Source organism: Argopecten irradians, chromosome 11 (genome assembly GCF_041381155.1).
Source record: "Argopecten irradians isolate NY chromosome 11, Ai_NY, whole genome shotgun sequence".
In the NCBI taxonomy this organism is placed as follows: Eukaryota; Metazoa; Mollusca; class Bivalvia; order Pectinida; family Pectinidae; genus Argopecten; species Argopecten irradians.
In genome coordinates, this window is record NC_091144.1 from 35,875,868 (window position 1) to 35,895,609 (window position 19,742).

General features: G+C 32.4%; 1 protein-coding gene across 1 annotated transcript; it reads right to left on the minus strand.

Annotated features, from left to right (window-relative positions):
• Positions 1-5,399: 5,399 nt before the first annotated feature.
• Positions 5,400-15,051, minus strand: LOC138335422 (glycerol-3-phosphate acyltransferase 4-like). The gene is made up of 14 exons (XM_069284509.1): positions 14,876-15,051; positions 13,153-13,273; positions 12,397-12,548; positions 11,385-11,427; positions 11,139-11,193; positions 10,613-10,678; positions 10,233-10,307; positions 9,514-9,694; positions 8,628-8,743; positions 8,028-8,083; positions 7,350-7,435; positions 6,676-6,804; positions 6,151-6,230; positions 5,400-5,619 (listed from the first exon to the last, which is right to left on the minus strand). The coding sequence occupies exons 1-14, from the start codon at positions 15,017-15,019 to the stop codon at positions 5,532-5,534; spliced, it is 1,392 nt and encodes a 463-aa protein (XP_069140610.1). The 5' UTR covers positions 15,020-15,051; the 3' UTR covers positions 5,400-5,531.
• Positions 15,052-19,742: the final 4,691 nt, after the last annotated feature.

The following is a 19,742-nucleotide window of genomic DNA, read 5'->3' on the forward strand; positions in this document are numbered from 1 at the left end:
ATCGCACGAGTTGTAGAACTTGAGAAACCGATCCCAACATAATTTCATGAATGTTTATAAGACGGTTACGGCTGCCTTGTGAATCTTGCAATTATGACGTCATTATTTTGTGAGCAAAACTTGGGTCATTTTTTCTGAAAAGTCCTGATGTTTAAAATCGCAAATACATGACGTCACAAAATTAATGAATCAATACCTATCTGCAAGAGCAATAACTCTGTATTACGCAAAAATGTGTAAATTATAGAATTTTTGAAGGAATGTGCATCATGAATAAATAACCTGTAAAACATAAATTCAAAATTTTAATATTCTAAACAAACCCTTTCTGAAATTATGCATGACAATAAATTGAATTGATGACATAAATGCAAACGCATGCATGCTATGAGTATTTTGTTTTTATCCACACAACAAACTACATAGATTTAATGCTTTTTCACAAATCGCATATTATTCTGTATTTGCACATTACAGAGTTATTCTGCCCTTGCAAGGTAGGTAAGGAATTGTAACAAATCAAGTCGTATCGTAGAATGTGTCCATTTTCTACTCCCTCTAGGGCGGAAAAACCGAAGTTAAGTTTTGCTCACACAAAATAGAACCGTTCACACAATTGAGATACCACTAACTAGCAAGGAGAGTCTAACTCTCGTTAAAATGTGCAAAAGACAGAGAATAACTAAGTGTCCTGGCTGGATATACCAATGTCTCGTCTCCATCTTAATTATTATAAATGAAATTTACATCGTATATGAATATTGATCAAGACTTAAGAAACTACTGTTCTTCAGCTTAATGAAATATTTTTTTTTTTCATGGACAAGGTGGTTTTCTAAATCTCATTAATAGGGTCTCACCTAGGTATTTGTTTTAAAAATCGCCATATGGATTATATTTCTGACAATTGATTGGTCTCTCCTTGGGACTAGAGTTCTTATAAATATAATAGCCGATTAACTAATAAAACCAATATATAACTTCGAGTTCAATATAGGTGCCCACTCACCTTTTTTCGGAAGCCTCAATTAACATTAAAATATATTAAAACCTAAAACCGATTTAAAGTTAGTATTATTTTGATTTCTTTTTAGTTGATAAAATGGTATTGATAATAAGCTAACCAATTGATCCTTATTAAGATGACATGCTCCACCGTTCACCCACACGGAAAGCCGAGCAGTAAACCGATGTCTTCACAATATTGAACAATTAATTTGTGTTTAATATCGTGTTTATATATTGTATAGATTAACACAAAAAAGTAAATATAAAATTATTTATTATTTCTTGCCCTTTGGTCGCATGCACAAATCATTAGCGTGTATCGCGTGTCCTTATAGGAGATGAGTGACGCCAAAACTCGGAATTTTTTCGGGTATGCAATTGATTATTTTTGATATTTTTTATCTTGAAATAAAATTGGAAGCTCAAACTCAAAGGTGGTAATAATGTAAAGTAAGTAAAATGGAATCCCCTCTTATCCAATGGCACAAATAGTAAACTGATAAAGGAAAACAAACTTCATACAGTTAATTTTTTACATATTAACATAAAAAATGTCTATCATAATATTGATAATCGTCTATCTGTATCCAATCTTTAACACACAGAGTATCTGGTATCACGTCTAAACACGTTACAGTAATTTGTCTTCTGTATATGTAACAAGCATATTCTTGGCTTGGTTGCAAACTCAGTTCACATTTGATATAGAGACTTATAACAAATATTTACTGGTGCATCAAAAACTGCTGGACTAAAAGTTTAAACAGTTGTTTAGGTATAATATGTTACACTTGTCAGTGGCAAGTCTCACTTTTTAGACTTCATATTAAATGCCAACATACAAAATTTCAACAATCAATAAGAAAAAAAGAGAAGAGTCCCCGACCTTCAACATGCTTCCAAAATTACAAAATCCTATAACTTATCAATATAATACAATATGATACACGAGAAATTAATCTATAAATGAACACATGATAAATGGCACATGTTGACTGATACAGTTTCTACTCCTCTACTGCTATATTGCACTGAAGTGAGCTATCATTTTATATACCATTAATCATTGAATTTATTGGAGGCTGACTGCACTATTGACCCATTCACCCCTGAAGATGCACTTAGACTAATCTAAATCAAAGGCTGGAATAGTCCATTTTAGAAATTCAGGGGTGAATAAGTTATATAATAGTGAAAATCCAGATATAGTGATAGTCTGGAAAACTTCAAATTTCAAAACTGTAAAAACATAAAAAGAGCCATCATCAGAGATCCATGGTTGATCGCACTACATAACGCTGTGATAAGTGTAGCGTAGCGTTGTGCAAACAACCGAGGGTCTCAGGCGATGATAATGAGCTTGATATGTTTTTTTTTTAATTCTTGTAAAAACTGTTTAATGTTTGTGAATGGAGTTGATTTTGCCAAGTTATTGACTAGCTTGTTTAGAGAGTCACTAGAAAATTAGCCTTTCTAATGGGCAAATGAGGTACATGGTAAGACTATATGGTAACAATATAAGAAATTGAGCTACATATCCTAAACCATAACACCTATTCATTCCACAAACATTTCAAAGCAAGACAGGACACAATGATGAAATGAGACACAGCGAATGTAGGCAATTACATGCCTCCCAACCCCTCTCCAATAATCTGTTCTGTTAGACAGGCATGTAACAAACCAAATATGATGAGATATATATAACATACAAACATTATTTAGCATACTTCTGCTGCATGTTTCGGAATTTACGGAAGTAAGCAAAATTATAAATCAATCAATTAATCATACAAAGATAATCACAACTATTATTACTGAGAAAAACGATATATATATTATTAAAGTTTTGTTTTAAAAAAAGTCTGAAATCCCTAAACCAGGTAATGTTTGACTTTCAGTTGATACCTTATAGAAAATTTTAAACCAGGCAACACAATATCAAACTTAATTCATCAAAGAAACTGATTTATAAGAAATTGTTTGCAATATTACATTGTATCTATGAAAAGGCAACCAAAACAAAAAGTTAAATAACTTATTCCGTCTTTGCATATTACAGAGTTAGCTCCCTTGAGGGTAGGTATCGATTGTTACGTCATTATTTTGTGAGCGCAATTCACGTTGTTTTCTCCGAAAAATATGACGTTTCACTCTCAAACACATGACGTCACAATCAATACCTACCCGCAAGGGCAGATAACTCTGTAATATGCAAATACACAATATGTTTATAAAGATTGAAAACGGAATGCCATTTTCTTTATTTGAGAAATGTTATGTCATTTTCCATGTATCAGTTCATAAGAGTTCGAGACAGACATGGAATGATTTTTCTTGCTTCTGGTTAAAACCAGTGATTTCTTCAAGAAATTTAATTAATTAGCTAGTGAATTTGAAAGTATGAGCAATGCATGAATACTTTCTTATACTCCAAAATGTAATATTTATAATTTTTCTTCAGCTAGCTGGCCCTCAGGAAACCTCTTATTTTCAGGTGAATGAACCTTTTTGTCCCCCTACCTCTGGCTATAAATACATTAAAAAAAAATAAAGTACATTGTCGATGTGAGCTCTTGGTGTATAAAATATCACTTAATCACATGTATCAATTAGGAAATATTACATTATTTTAGTTGCTCTTAACTCGACCCTTTTAAAATTTGTAACAAAGAGCTTTTCAATTCAAATTCATACTGAAACATCAGAATAATCAAAATCAACCCCCTCCCCTTCACCCCCGATCTTCTATGCATAAATTATAGTTAAGACAAGTGTTTTAGATGTTTATAAAAATGCATTCTGTTGTTGTCTCATCTTTATACACGTGTTTGTACACTAGTGTTACAAAAGTCAGAGGAATGATATTGTGACCATTAGCTGATTGGTCTCAGCTTGATACGAAAGAGATCAAGAGGTTTAATCAACAGACAAAACAGACAACAAATAATACGACCCAAAATAGTATTATGATTTACATGTAATGTTTTTCTGATTGTAAGTGTAAAATAGACCACAAAAAATTATGCTACAAATGATGAAACAAACCTCAATATTAATAGGGCTATGATGTTATGTACTAAAATATTTAGAAATTTACAAATAGAAATTAACTATTGTAAACAGTACAAGTTTTACCAGGTTAAATGTTATCCGTTTTAAATCAAAGCAAGTGATTTTTGTGAAGACAATATTTTTGCAATTATGATGGATTTGTTGTTGTAGTTGTGTGAAGTAGTAATTCATGAGCAGTGAGGAAAATTAGCTACTAAAATGTATATGTGCAAGTAATATGATAAGTGTTAGCATATTATAGAGTTATCTGCCCTTGCAGGTAGGTATTGATTATTACATCCTTATTTTGTGAGCGAAACATCATATTTTTTTTTAGTGAAAATGACGTTATTTTCCCCTCTTACAGTATGACATGAACTCTATTCAGTATTTGCATATTACAGAGTTATCTGCCCCTGTGGGTAGGTATTGATTGTGACGTCATGTGTTTGCAAGCGTAACGTCACTTGTTTAGTAGAAAACAAAGTGAATTGTGCTCACACAATAATGATGCAACAATCGATAACTAACGACAAGGGAGCTAACTCTGTAATATGCAAAGACAGAGTATTGACGTCACAAGGGTAGATAACTCTGTATTATGCAATGACGAACTATAATAGAATGTAGAGTATCAAAAGTTGTCACAGAAAACTGAATTACCCTGTGGGCCTATAATCATGCCTCGTAAATTCCCAAAAAAACCAAGGTTAATAGTAAGACTAAGAGTTCATATTTACTTTATTATTGTCATTTTCAAAAATGCTGGTAAAATAATGTCAGTATTTTACCATTATGGTATGTTCCCCAATAGAAAAAAGATCAAGGGATCATGCAGTAGCTGCCCTAATAAATTTTCTCTAGATATATCCCAGGTATATTTTTCTCTCCTCATTTTTCATCCATTATCATTATATTAAATCAAAATACTTTAGTAGAAAAGTTGTAGGATGTGTGATGTGGATACTAATTTACAAAAATATTTAGTACTAAATGCCAAAATGATGGAGACATATGATAGTCTGCTTCTAAGAAGATCTAATTCATGCCCAACATGTATAAGTAAACCGTATTCGCTGTAATTAGCACCCCTCCCCCTATAAGCCCTTCTCCCTTCTTGTGGAGAAATTGAAGTTTTATAAACGCCCCTCCCTCCCTTCCTATGTATTATCTAACTTTTTTCAGATATGTTTCATCCACAACTTACATTTTTGTAAATAAGCACCACTTGTTTTAATAATTTTTAAGAACCCTGGGTGCTAATTATGGCGAATACGATACTAAAAGTTACAGTACAGAGAATGGGCGGCATCAAGGTCGGAGACACTAACAACAGACACTAACAACACACATTTTTAGCACTAATATTCAGAGAAATATCACAAGTTCTTATAAATTGAATGCCAAGCTTATATTCTGTATTCACCTTTCTCCAAATAACTTAAACAATTTACTCGATCATTCACTTTTTACTCCACCTTCAAAAGTTTACTGAATTCTTCTTGTGGTTTTAACTTCCATGATTCTTTGACTTTCATCCTCTTAAGTTGTCCATCCCTGAAAAAGGCATCATGACAATATTACAATTGATAAAGATTCTCAACAATTTCAGATGAGTCAGAAGTTTTAAATGTAACTGATATCAGCTGCTACCTGTCTCTTAAATTTAAGGAAAATTTTAACTTAAAATTCTCAACAGAAGTAGAGGAAAAATTCTTAAATTAAGGACATTCCTTAAAGTTAAAACTGTTAGGTACATTTTGGAGCAAAATAATGGCCACTTCCCCTAAAGAAATTTTGCTGTATTTTTCCTATTATATGTAAATATCTTCCCAAATAAAGAAAAAATCTCTAAAATATTCATGTTTCAAGAAAGATGCAATTTAGTGTTTTCCCAAGTGAAAAGGTACAGGCCCTGAAATTATTGAGTAAGAAAATCATGTATAACAGTTTCAAAATCAAACTAAATATATAGCTTGGTGGTTTATAAGCTTATTGAAGAATCTTAATGTATTCGTATAGCAAAGGATTTTGAATTCATTTAGCAAACTAGCTTTATTAAATAAGGAAAAGCAGTCTAAGACCTACCATTCTAAATCTACTAATCCACCTCGCCTTGCGATTTCCTTTTTCACTCTATTTGCAAAAGTAACTGCACTTTCATTTTCCTGTAAAACAAAAGGCAAATTTAATAAGATAATGGGGAGTGACTGGGGCTTAATGTTAATGGTACATGTATCTAAAATGAAAAGCTACGTGCAAATCAAATGAACTACCAGCATTTATTAGCATTTTGATATATATATATATTTTAATGAAATAGCAGTCATTGTTATTACTGCTACAGTAGAAGTTATACCTGAGCATGTGAATAAATCTGCGGTAATTTTAACAAAATGGACTCCTATATTTTAGTATCTCAAATTTCCAACCTTAGAGTCAAAACTGTATGGAAAAACCCTGTTTGTACCTGACTCTCAAATTTCTAATAACTAACTAACTAACTAACTATTAAAGTAGTTCAAAAGTTGGATGGAAAATCGTGTTATATATACTTGACTCTAAAATCTGAAATCCAGGAGCCCCAAAGTCATGTTATAAACAAAAACTTACTTTTTTCTCCATTGGAGGTAGATACCACACATCAGCCACAAGGGCCCAACTCGTCAATATCTGGAACACGTGACTCAACATACCCATCTTACTGCTATCCCAGAATGCATCTCCAAATCGTGGATCATACTGTCACACAAACACAGATAGGGAAGATCAACATCATAATATGATTACAAAGAAATTAATACAGGAGTGATCCATTCATAGTCAAGAGAAATATTTACTATTGCCAGAATGTTGTTTACTGATTTCAAACATATTTTTATTGTTATAAACTATTGACAATAGGGATTCGACACAAGTTTTATTTAATTTGTACCTTATATCTAAAGTGGCATCTCTCAAAATCGAATCTACAGAAGACTCCAGCTATTCACAAAACAGTAAATTTGTGCGCCTATTTGCATGAAATTCTCAAGTTTTGTACTCAAAGTTAATTGCAAAGAAAACAATATTGACATCAAAACTTTATTGATCTGTGAATATTGCATTTAAAGGAATTGGTTGACGACAAAATAAAACCTCTGCGAATAGATTCCATTTATGAAATCGCGAAATATAGACGCCACAAGTTTATAGCGCTATGTATACGGAAAGTTTATCACCAAATTTATGGGAATTTAGCATGACAAAACACACGTGTAACATTCAACAGATTACAATATACCTACCTTTATTGCTACTGGGTATATTGTAGATCCTACCTCAAAACTACCCTTCTTAAACATCACAACAGACGTATTGTTTATACAGGTACCTACAACATCCACTTGTAATCACAACAGACGTATTGTTTATACAGGTACCTACAACATCCAATGTAACAGAATAATAACATAAAACCTATTGATACCTCTGCTTTAAAGCCACGTAACATGTGTTACTAATGCAAGATACAACATTCAGAAAACATTGTATATAAACATATCTGCTATTGCTAGAGTTCAAAGATAAACAGTCGCTGTACTTTGCCATTAAAGTAAATTAAAAAAAAACCCAAATGTCCTCAAGATTTTTAATTAAAAATTGCTATTAATGATCTCCCTCTACCCAGACTTTTAATTAAAAAATGCTATTAATGATCTCCCTCTACCCTTCCATATAAAATGGAAAGAGGCAGATATGGGTAAAATCCTTTTCTATTTCAGAAAACATTAGAATAATTATTGTGCGCTACTTTTAATTTATAATTATAGGTACAAGGGAGATAATTGCATCAAAAATTGACCTCAAGATCCCAGGGAGATTTTGACACCAACATATAATATAAATATGTATAATTTCTCAGTCAGAATTTTTCCCTGTTTCTCTTCCTTTCAATTACACAATTCTATGTTTGCATATCTCACCTTCAGGAAATATCAATATTGGCAGTTTATCTTCATTGTCAACATGTTCTTTTAATCTGTAAAATAAAAATCAGATATCAACTAATTCACCCACAAAGACACATTAGGGTCTTCTAAATCAAAGACTAGACCAGTCCATTATGAGATTTTAGGGAAAAATCTGCCTTAGTGATTGACCACTTCTGAGAAGAGACCACCTCTTTTACAAGACCAACTTTTGAGTCGTAAATGGTCAATTTCAACAAAATTTGGTATGTTATAAAAAAACATTTCTAAATTTGCTGTAAACATTTGATAATCAAGACACCTCCGATCCCAGCCTAAACCGTTTTGAACATTACGACTTTTTGAAGTTTGCTGTTATCCATTCTTTTAAAAATTCTTTTCTGAACGTAAAAGTTTTGTGTTCTTATGTATCCATATATAAAGTCACATTAATTTGTTCCTAGACATTTTCGTCCAGACGGCAAGTTTTCTGGACAATCGGTGGCCAGATTATCGGTGGTCCACTGTATATAGAACATTTTAATCTGTTTTTTGAGTGGTCATTATGGCTGTAACACAATTAACAACTATATAACCCTTATATATAAGACTTACATTCTAGCTACAAGGTGACGATCCCTGGCCTCCGACCTCTCGAACCAGATATGTGAAGTAGCCCGAGATAGAGCTCGTTGGACTATACCAAGGAATCCATTGTGGGCTTGTCCTACCTGTGATGTACAAGAATTTTAATTTTATTTGATTCATATCATGCTCGACTTCCCTGAATTTAATTGTGTTTATTGAGCAATCAGGATATGATGTTTTAACATGAATTGATGTACATTGTTTGCTTATTAAAATGATCCATTTCTCGATAAAATGATTTTTATAAATTTAAAATCCTAAACCAAACAATTTACCCGAGTCATGTTAAGGTATAGCACCATTTTGTATTTCCTATACAGTTGTACAAATATGATTCCAGTTACATTTTCTACAGATCATGTATAATGTTATAAGATATGCATAAATATTTTTAGTATTTTCGATGTTACCATACTTCATTCTGTATTTTCATGTGAACGACTTAATTTACACATAACTGTAAGCCTTAAAGCCAAGAGTTTAATAATCCATCAACACAGTGACTAAATTTGAGGATTTTAGAAAAGTTCTATATTATAAAACTTGTAGTAGACTTTGTCATGACAACTAACTAATAATTGTTGTCAGTTTCAAAGTTGAATTGCACATAAAGAGATCGGTAAGTTAGTTGAAGAATATGGTAATGTATAACATAAAATGTTCGTAGGTACTTAATTTCATAATATTGAATTTAAGAATCTTTTGATGGTTAGAAAAATATTCGCTGAATAATGTAAAAAAACCCAATTGTCTTTGTTTCAATATTCATGATTCATTAGCAACCACAAAAACAACAAAGAATTCTACAAAACGATTATTTCATGTTCTACAGTTATTTGACTTGACAATTTACCATAGCGTAACAGCTATCACAGGAGAGGATAATGATATCTATAGGAGAGGTATGGTTGGCTACACATATCCCATTCTTGGCAATGTTCTCTCGGTTGTGGAAGGTCAGCACCGCAGAACAAGCTCGGGCTAGCAGACGGTGAGACATCAGACTGGCACGCTTATTCAGTCTTTTCTTTAGACTGTAGAAATACAAAAAAGTTTTGTAAAAATTCACATTCTACATATGTCATAATATGTATTTGCACAAAGCAATATATAGTTTATGTCAAGTTTTCAAACCTGTTATTTCGTGATTAAATTGTCGAATTTCAAATATCCAGTATATTTCCAAAACGATTTGTATGATAATTGTGTATCATTGCAGTTGTAATCAGGGTAACTGTTATCATTCTAATGATGCATATACTATGCAAATGTTAACATCTTCTGCCAAGTTTTTCATCTAGAAATAATAGAGCGTATCTTTGAACAAAGATGAATCTTAAGTGAATACATATTCTCCACAAAAAAAAACATTAGTCAGGATTACACTCTATTCTTTCTTAAACATGTGTTGGATAAACTTGAAATAGATATTAATTACAGCCAAATGAGAATATTGTTAATAGAATGCTTATTCTTTTTGTTAGCTTACTTCTTTCTTATTCATTGTGTTACCTATTTCTTACTTATTCATTGTGTAAGCTTATTTCTTACTTATTCATTGTGTTAGCTTACTCGTTTTCTGGTAGATATCCAATAACTGCTGTCGAAAGAATTAACCAGGACAGCCCGGTAATTAGGACTAGTGTTCTGAAACGACAATATTCAACACTATAACACTCTCAATGTGTGTGGTTGAAATACAAAATGGCAATCAAGATCAAACATGATAAGTGGTATCTTTTGCATGATTTTGTATGTAACAGAAGATAAGAAAAATGTTATGGCCAGATCAGGGTTCAAACCCAGGACCTCTGAACAATAGCTAGATCAAACCAGTAAACTAAGTGTCTTTTGTATGAATTTATGATTTTCATGAGACATGGGACTAGTAGTGGTCTTTTGCATGATTAAATATCTTTATTTTGAAATAAGTTACATCGTGTTAAATTTACCTAAAAGGTAAGAGGACAAAGTATCGCACAAAACATCCCAACGACCAGAGAATGGTTAGGCGTACACTGTAAAAACAGAAACAACATTTAATGGGTAATGTGTAAAGAATTATACAGGATTACTGGTAACTTAAAATTGAATATTGATTGGCAACACCATTTGGTAATGAATAAAATATTGAATAGCAACATCGATCATTTGGTGATGTACAGTTAAACACTTATCACAAACACTTTTTTAACTAACTTTACAACTCGTTTATGATAGTGGAAAAGGAGAAGTTCAAAGTTCAAAGTTCAAAGTTGGTTGCAATGGTGATTACCATCCTACAATATGGAATAATCTTGAAAATAGTGATTAGTCAGGACGTGGATGACTTCACATAGCGAGTTTGAGTATTATCAGAATCGTGGTGACACTGTCAAAAATTTCGCAAATGATGGACACTTGTTAAACATACCAAGCACACTTGACTTACACTGAACCAAATTATCATCGAGCTCTTTCCGTGACAATAAAACATACCTGATAAATTGGTGGCCCAGTGTTGTTCTTGTGAGAAAATTCCAACTTTTGAGCTCTGCAAGAAAACCAAAACAATACATCTGAATCCCAGAAATATATCACTATTTACCAAAAGTAGCAAATGAATGGCTTTGAACCCATCACGTTAACTCAGTTGGTCTTTAGAATTTGTAGTAAAAATATTTATTTGAAGACTATTTTTTTCGAGATAAACCATCTGACAAGAATACTAAATAGTTTACCTACCTTCAGCTGTAAAGCACTGTGTTACATCATCCTCAATGATCGCCTTGAGAAAATCAAAAAGAATTCGTTACAATCAAAACACAGACTATCTGTTTACATCCCTTCGGAATGAAAATAAAATTGCTAAATTGAATTCGGTAAATTTGTAATATAATACATTACAAATGTCTTTTTTTTTCTATATGTTTAACTCATTGACCTTAAAAATCCATAATGAACTCTTCCGGCATTTGATTAAAGATGCCCCACCGCTGACAAAATGGTATTTTTTCACTATAAAAAACGGTAGCAGACGATTTAGTATTTTTCTTCAGTTACAAAAGTTACTTACTTTACACCATTACCACCATTTAAAAGTTTGAGCTTCTAATTCTACTTCAAGTTAAAAATTTGAAAAATAATTAATTGCATCCCGAAAAAATTCTGTGACACTATATCCTATATGGAATGAAGTACTGATTGCGCATGCACCAAAGGCGAAATAAATTATTTTATATTATTTTTTTGTGTTAATTAGGCATATATATACATGATTAAACACCAATTATTGTTCAAATGATTAATATCATTTATGCTCTGTCGGCGGTGGAGCATCTTTAAGAAGAGCTCAAATGTGTCTTCAGGGGTGAATAAACTTAGTCATATATAACGCACTATGACAACTGATCGTTAATTACAGCGCTTATTACTGTACGATAATGTAAGTTGTGATAAAAAAAAACTCTATGAAAATTAAGCCACATTTTAACACTTTTAATTTTGTACTCATGGAACAATAATCTGTTACAGTAAACTTCCAAATGCCTTTTTTTCCTATGAGATGCATGATTATATCGACGTTATATTTCACATGTGTAATTTCATGTAATATATAGAATACAATACCAATGTTATAAGCATTACACAGTTATAAAACATTGTGATATCCATGGAATGGAGGCGTTTATATAACTTCTCAAGAAAAGGGTAATACAGTAATTGATATATAAGGGTTTTAAGTAAATTTACTTACTTCAACTCCACATTTTGCAAAATACATGATGTCAGAAACATGGAATTCCTTTTTTAAATCTGTAATGTCATATTCTGGTCTTCTTGATGGCATCTTTAAACCTCCAATCGCGGAGATGGAGATATCACGGCGGATCACTTGTTTATCATGGCCTGGGAATGGAAAAGTTATTACTGTACAATTTATGCATAATTCAAACAAATAAGTATGTACTATACAGTTGTATTGATCAGAGGGATAAATCCAAAATTTGACACTGATAATAATCTACAAATTCAATGAATATGTTAACCAAATGGTCCAAAAGAAACTTTAACGTTTAAATCATAAAAAAATTATTTGCTAAAAATTTGAATATTACATAATATTATAAACATCTCTTTTTGTAATAAGGATATTCTCTATTTGGGATTAACTGAGCCACCTGTTTGAAAGTGGGTTGGTTGATAAGGATTTTTTTTTTAATTTCATTTCCAAAATAGGTAAAAGTGGTCCATTATAACCTTCAACTATACTGAATATGGAACACTCTCAAAAGCTTCTGCAATTTTATGCATTTTTGAGACCAGCTAATATTACACTGAGAATTTTTTTTCCATGATTATTTAAAATATTAGAAAAGAAAGATGTCTACAAAATTGTTTGCGTTGGCCATTCTCTTGAGTCAATCTGTCCAAACGAACATTTTTTCACTTCTGGCCCAAGAGGTTTGAAATCAAAGAGCTGACGGTACTTAGGTACAAAATGGCAAATTACCATTTTCTTTTTCTCTGTTGATCTGTTCTTCTTCCTCTTCCTCTTCTTCTTCTTCAGACTCTGATCGACCATACTGTCTTTTATGAGTTTCATTGTACAAGGCTATCCTCTCCTGTCCCCACTAAGTAACAGAAGAACAAAATAAGGTGAGAGAATCCTAATAATTTCAGTTTATGTTAACAATAATCCTATAGATAACAAAACAAAAAGTATCAGAAGTTAAGTTCTTTTTGTAATTACATCTGTTTAACATATGAGTCGGATGTATGTTGGAAAAAATAATGTGGTTTAATAGAGTATAAACTAATTGATGGCAATCCAGCAATATTGTGAGATTATCAATCTGAAACAATCTAGATCACAGTTGATGCAAAATATTGAGCATGGCTGGAATTCGTCTGATTTTATTGGTCTTCTGAATTTATTTCTGGGTGTATAAGCATTCAGTTTCAGTATGCTTTTAAGTTAATGTCACTGAAATTGAAACCTAAAAATGGGTAAGAGGTGCTAACGCTTATAGGGACCGGGGTGCTTATTTGGTTGAATAACTTGAATATGGTAGGACAATTTCTATATTCATTGCTTATTGCAATTGGGAAATTCTATATAATTAGACTTTTCCCATTCATCTGTATATTTTAATCAGGTTAGACACATGCAACACAAAACAGGATAACAGTCATCCATTTGAGTAACTTAACTCATTTGAGTAATCTGATTAATAAATAAATTAATTAGCAAATCACTTCCATTGCTTACTATATATATAGGGCTAAAATAGAACTCGTGTAAAATCTGAATCAAGTTAATCAACCATGACATTTTCACTGATGTTTCATGAATGACATGTCAATCACGATTGCTATACAGCACAGACAGTGATTGCCATTTTACTACAAAGTGAGACAATAGAAATCAATAGTTTAGGTCAAATAAAAAAATATTCTTGTTTCTGGTAACATCCTTTAAAAATGAAGGGTCAGTAGGTAGGTTTTTTTTCTCAATATTTTTCTCTTCATCCCATTTTCTTGCAGTGAAAAACTGAAACAGACTTTATTCAACTATCGCACTGATAGAACTTGAGATGAAGTTAAACATGTGTTTTCAAGATGGCGGCTGTGACGGCCATCTTGGATTTCGAATTGACCTGAAAAATATCAACATTTGGTTGGGACCATGTCAAGATCATTTCAGGCAAGTTTCAGTCAAATCGTACTGGAAGAGCACGAGAAGAAGTTCAAAATGTGAAAAGTTTACGGATGGTGCACTGCTGACAACAGACAAAACATTATGACTGCTACATTTATATATTGAAATGACCTAAAAATGTTTAATACAGCTTCATACATTTTCATTTAACATAATCCTGCATTTCAGTAACTAAATGATTACTCAAATGGATAACGGTTACTTAAATGCAGGATTGATACATATAGTATACTGCACAGGATTCAAAAAGGATTGTGCACAACACTACTGTAAGCAGATTAGTAAAAGTACTGCAGTTCATTAGAAATTATTTCGAATTTCAGCCACATACTCCAAAATCGCAATTTCTCCACCAACACAAATATGATGCCAAAAGCCCCCTCTTGAATTTCGAATAAATGGTGAAAAGTCACGATAAAAAATTGTAATAAAAAACTCGATTATCAACAGCTGAATTTGAGACATGGAAGACAGCATCTGAAGATTGTGCAGGATATTCATCGTAAAAATTTACCTGAAATACTTTTAGCATTAAGTCAGCATATTTTCTTCGCAAGCCTAGACTCTTTCCTAGTGAAGCAAGCACTATGGCTAGAATTATCAAGAGACAAAGTGGAGTAAACAACAACGTTATCACGATCAAAAGTTGATCGTCCATCTTAGGTTTCTGCCACAGTACTTCGATGTATAGCCGTGCGATTCAAACGTCTGGCGGACGGTGCTGTCTGGGTAAAATTGACGCTTGCAATGCTAATATTCAAAACGGAATGTCACTATCCGGAAATCGCTACAAATAACTTGAAATAATATAAACGAATATATAAATACAAATTACTAGAATAAATCCAATTAATACCGAATTTATTTTAAGGCTCAAACAGAGACGAAAAAGTGCACCGTGCATGTGGAAAAAAACCCATAGAAAAACACGTAGATAATATAAGAGTGTAACTGAAACAGAGAGATTTAGACTGTTAGTTTATTTAAATCTCTGATAAACCTATGATAGTGATGATATTGCAAATATTAGTATAGGCAATGAAATATCGGGTTTAAACACCTAACCTTTAAATTAACAAAATATTGAGACGAACTAGTTACGCGTACAAAAATTTCCCTATATAGGACCTATGGAACCTTTATTATACGATGTCTCATCAGAAGTCTTCAGTCTTACAACGAGGCCATGCCAACTACCTGTAAATTACCTGTGCATTTTAAGCGTGGATAAATACATTAAGAGTCTTTCTTATTCTAGGAGTTGATAAAATAAATGTTACAGTACACATTACTAGTGATAAATACAATATGTATATTCATATTTAAATGAATCGTTCTCCAATGTACATGTACATGTATATATCTAAAGACTGGTAAAACAGATTCGTGTATGTCTTTTTCAATCTCACGAATTTCACTACTCCGCAAAAGAACTTAATGGTTCGGTCAGAAATGTGTAATTTACACAATTTTAGTTTCCAGAAAATAATTTTAACAATGGTTATATCCATTGCTTTATTTTTACCATACCAATTTCCAAGGATTTATCAGTAAGTCTCGACGATGTCCGTGTATGCTCTTTCTTTAAATGATCCCAAAGCTAGGCAACATTAGTCCAGCGAAAGATGAAAAGGTATATACAGTGTACATAAATAATTGATTTTATTCAAAATAGCTTTGTAGTACAGGGGCGAATATTACGACATTCATGCGGAATATTTGTAATTAAAAAAAAAATAACCACTAGAATAAAATGGATCTTGCCAGCAGAGTAATTCTTTCATAAAACCATATAATTGAAAAATTTAATGTTTAGAGAGAAATATTGCCATGCAGATAGAGGATTAGAATCGTGCCTGCTACCCCTATTGCATGATCGTGTTTGGCGAGGATATTATCTTCCTCGTGCTCCCTAACGCCCCCCCCCCCTATATAATTAGTACCGCCCACTTTAAATTTTGAGTGCTCGTAAACTGTGAGGAAGACTGGTTTCTGTACAAAGGCAATATTTCTTCACGTGAATTTCACGTGAAAAATTTCATGTGAATTTCACGTGAACTGGGTCAAAAAAGTGAATTTCACGTTATTTTTTTCGCATGAAATTCACGTGAAAGGGCCTTCACTTGAATTTTACGTGAAAAGAATTTCACGTGAAAAAATTCACGCGAAAAGAGTTTCATGTGAAAAAATTCCCGTTAGATTCACGCGAAGAAATATTGCCTCGGATGAAGTTAACGTTTATACACAAAATCTATGAGGAATACAATTTTTACATGCATCGCAAATTATAGTGTGTTGAACATGAGATTTCGTTATATATCAAATGTATGCTTCCACTGTAAGATAAACGACGATCGTCAAAATGGGTTCGGCAGATAATCGGAAGCGAAGATGATATGGTACCGACTGTACATTTAATTTAGACGGACAGTCTCTATGTCCATATTACACATATTATATGTCGTGAATGGCAAAGTATATTTGGAGTCTAAACAAGTATCTATAATTACCATACAAACTATATATATACTACCTTTACATGGCTTTCCAGCACTCATGAATTTCAAAGTCTTTCGTGGTTTTAGCGTTCACGACCGATTCTGGAAAAAATGTTCCAGACATTACCAACCACATTCATCATCCCTGTTGTCTGCGGATATTGTTTTTTTTTTTTTTTTTTTTTTTTGTATTTCATCTTTACTATCACTGACTTATATTCATGTGACCACTAAATTTAGACTTCTGTGTGATGTTACGTAATGATTCCTCCGTGTAACTCGTCGAATTTATGATACACGTAAATCAAGGTTTTGAGTTAACTCTTCATACATCACATATTATTATTATAACAAGCCAAACTACCACAGACCTGTTTAATCCACTGTCGCCGCGCTAACGATGGCGCTATATATTTTAATTACAGGGGTCGGTACGTATAGTAGTAATCACTAGTATCACAAGTATTAGTTTCCCAAAAAGCTAAGAGGGCTACGCGGAAAAATGACATTTTCACTATCTAAAACAGGAGCAGACGATTTAATATTTTTCTTCAGTTACAAGAAATACTTACTTTACACCATTACCAACATTGAAAAGTTTGAGCTTCTAATTTTACTTCAAGTTAAAAGTATGAAAAATAATTAACTGCATCCCGAAAAAAAAATCCGTGGCACTATATCCTATATGGAATGAAGTACTGATTACGCATGCACCAAAGGCAAAATGAATTATTTTATATTATTTTCTGTGTTAATCAGACATATATATACATGATTAAACACCAATTATTGTTCAAATGATGAATATCATTTATGCTCTGTCGGCGGTGGAGCATCTTTAATATTTAAGGAATAGATTTTTGTTTTGTTGAGGTTATGAGGGTATAATGATCATGGAACACATGTAAATAATGTAACCACATAAAGTTTACAAGGGCAAGTTACTTTGGATGGGATAAGTCAGGGAATAACAGTGCATCCACATTGTTTCAACCTTGACTGTGCCCTTTCACGCTACCGATCACATTATACTGACAACGGTCAAACCAATCGTCCCTTTTCCTTAATGACGAGCGCTAAACAGGAGCAGAATCTACCACTTTTATAGACTATATATGGTGTTTCTCTACCAACAGACAGAACCCAGAGCTTACATCACAGAGACGAGCGCTCAATCTAGCCAAAAGTGAGGCGGTGTCTAGGAAGACGCTAGGCAGAAGAAATTAAGTTAGGAAGAAGAGAAAACATAAAGTCCTAGATTTAGTCACTTTTTACGACCATACAATAGGGACAGCAGGTATAATTCTAACACTATTGAATCAAGGATTAACTCAATAATTGAAATTCATCAATTTAATCACTAAATAACGGGTTTGATAAATATAGGATCTGGATCTAAAAACATCTAGTCTTGAGTAATTTTTTACAGTCTTCCAAAATATCATTCTTGCTAATGTGCTCATTGTTGACCTTGTATTGACCATTCGCCCCGCGAGGAAGCTTAATATAATGGAGGCTCTCCTCTGGTCAAGACATAGTACAATAGACTGAAAAATAAAACAGTTTTTGCTGCTGCTTTATGTTCAGCATATAAAGGAAGTGGGACGACTGGCCTACCTGATGTCATTACATACTGATTATATAATTTGTCGGGATCATCTGTTCGGTGTCTTTGACAATGGCTTCAATGTGACCGCACTAAAAAGGTCAAGTGGTCCATTATACACTACCACATCTCGACTGCCATGTACCACCTGCAGACCAACCAACCGAAACACTACCTATATCAATAATTTTAATGATCATAGGATATGCTTCAATTGCTGGTTAATTATAAAATGCTCGTGCATGTAGCATAAATTTAATACGCGCTTGAATGGGACGCTGCACGCACATTAGATAAAAGTGTCTAAGACACGCACAAATAATTGATTGTTTATGTGAAATAGACATATCTTTGTGGGGGCGTTGTACCTTTTATAGTTTATATAGGAAATAACCACGACTGATTTATTGTCCAAAGTGCATGTTCATGATTATAAGTCAATTCATGCATCATTAAAAATTACTAATTAATCTTAGTATCATATAATATGAGTTTATCATTCATATTGTAAATACTTTTATACGATGCACTAGTTAAACTAAAATTGCTGAGATGTACAATTCTATTTCTATTCAAACAAATTGATATTAATCTGGATATTTTTGGAGACTAAGGTGTATCTATAATTATTTACGATATATCTCGGTGCATATTATTATGAAAAAATGAGATCTTTAAACGGATTTTGGTCTAACATTTGCGTGTAGAATTAATTTTCATTCTTAGCGCAAACTTGCCATATTTGTTGCAATTTTCTTCTGTGTTGTATAAGTTATGAGGAAATGAATTTTTATACTGATAATAAGATAATAAAGAACTTATACTAGCAGCATAGTTTTAGTTAATATCAAAGAAATATTGAACCAACTTTTGCAAGTTAAGTTGCCTTACAAAGGTCATTTGAAATAATATTTAGAGGTCTATATAATTACATAATTAAATCTCCGCCACATGATATAATTCAACCAAATTGAACGTAATTAATATTTTCAAATGTTTTTGATATAAAGACATCGTCACATGTCAGAAATATTCAACCTAAATTTCAACAGAATTTATTACGATAATGTGAAAATCCAAAAGTAAATGATATTGTCAAATGTACTCTATATAGAGATATATGAAAAAATAATCAGCTTCATTGATATTTATTACAATAACGTTAGAAGTCCACTTTGGCCATCGCCGTGAATCTCAGACAGCGGAATCCAAATTAAAATGGATTCATCATTGAAGTTTTTACCCGTCATAGTGCGTGGTAAACTGCCTTGTAGAGC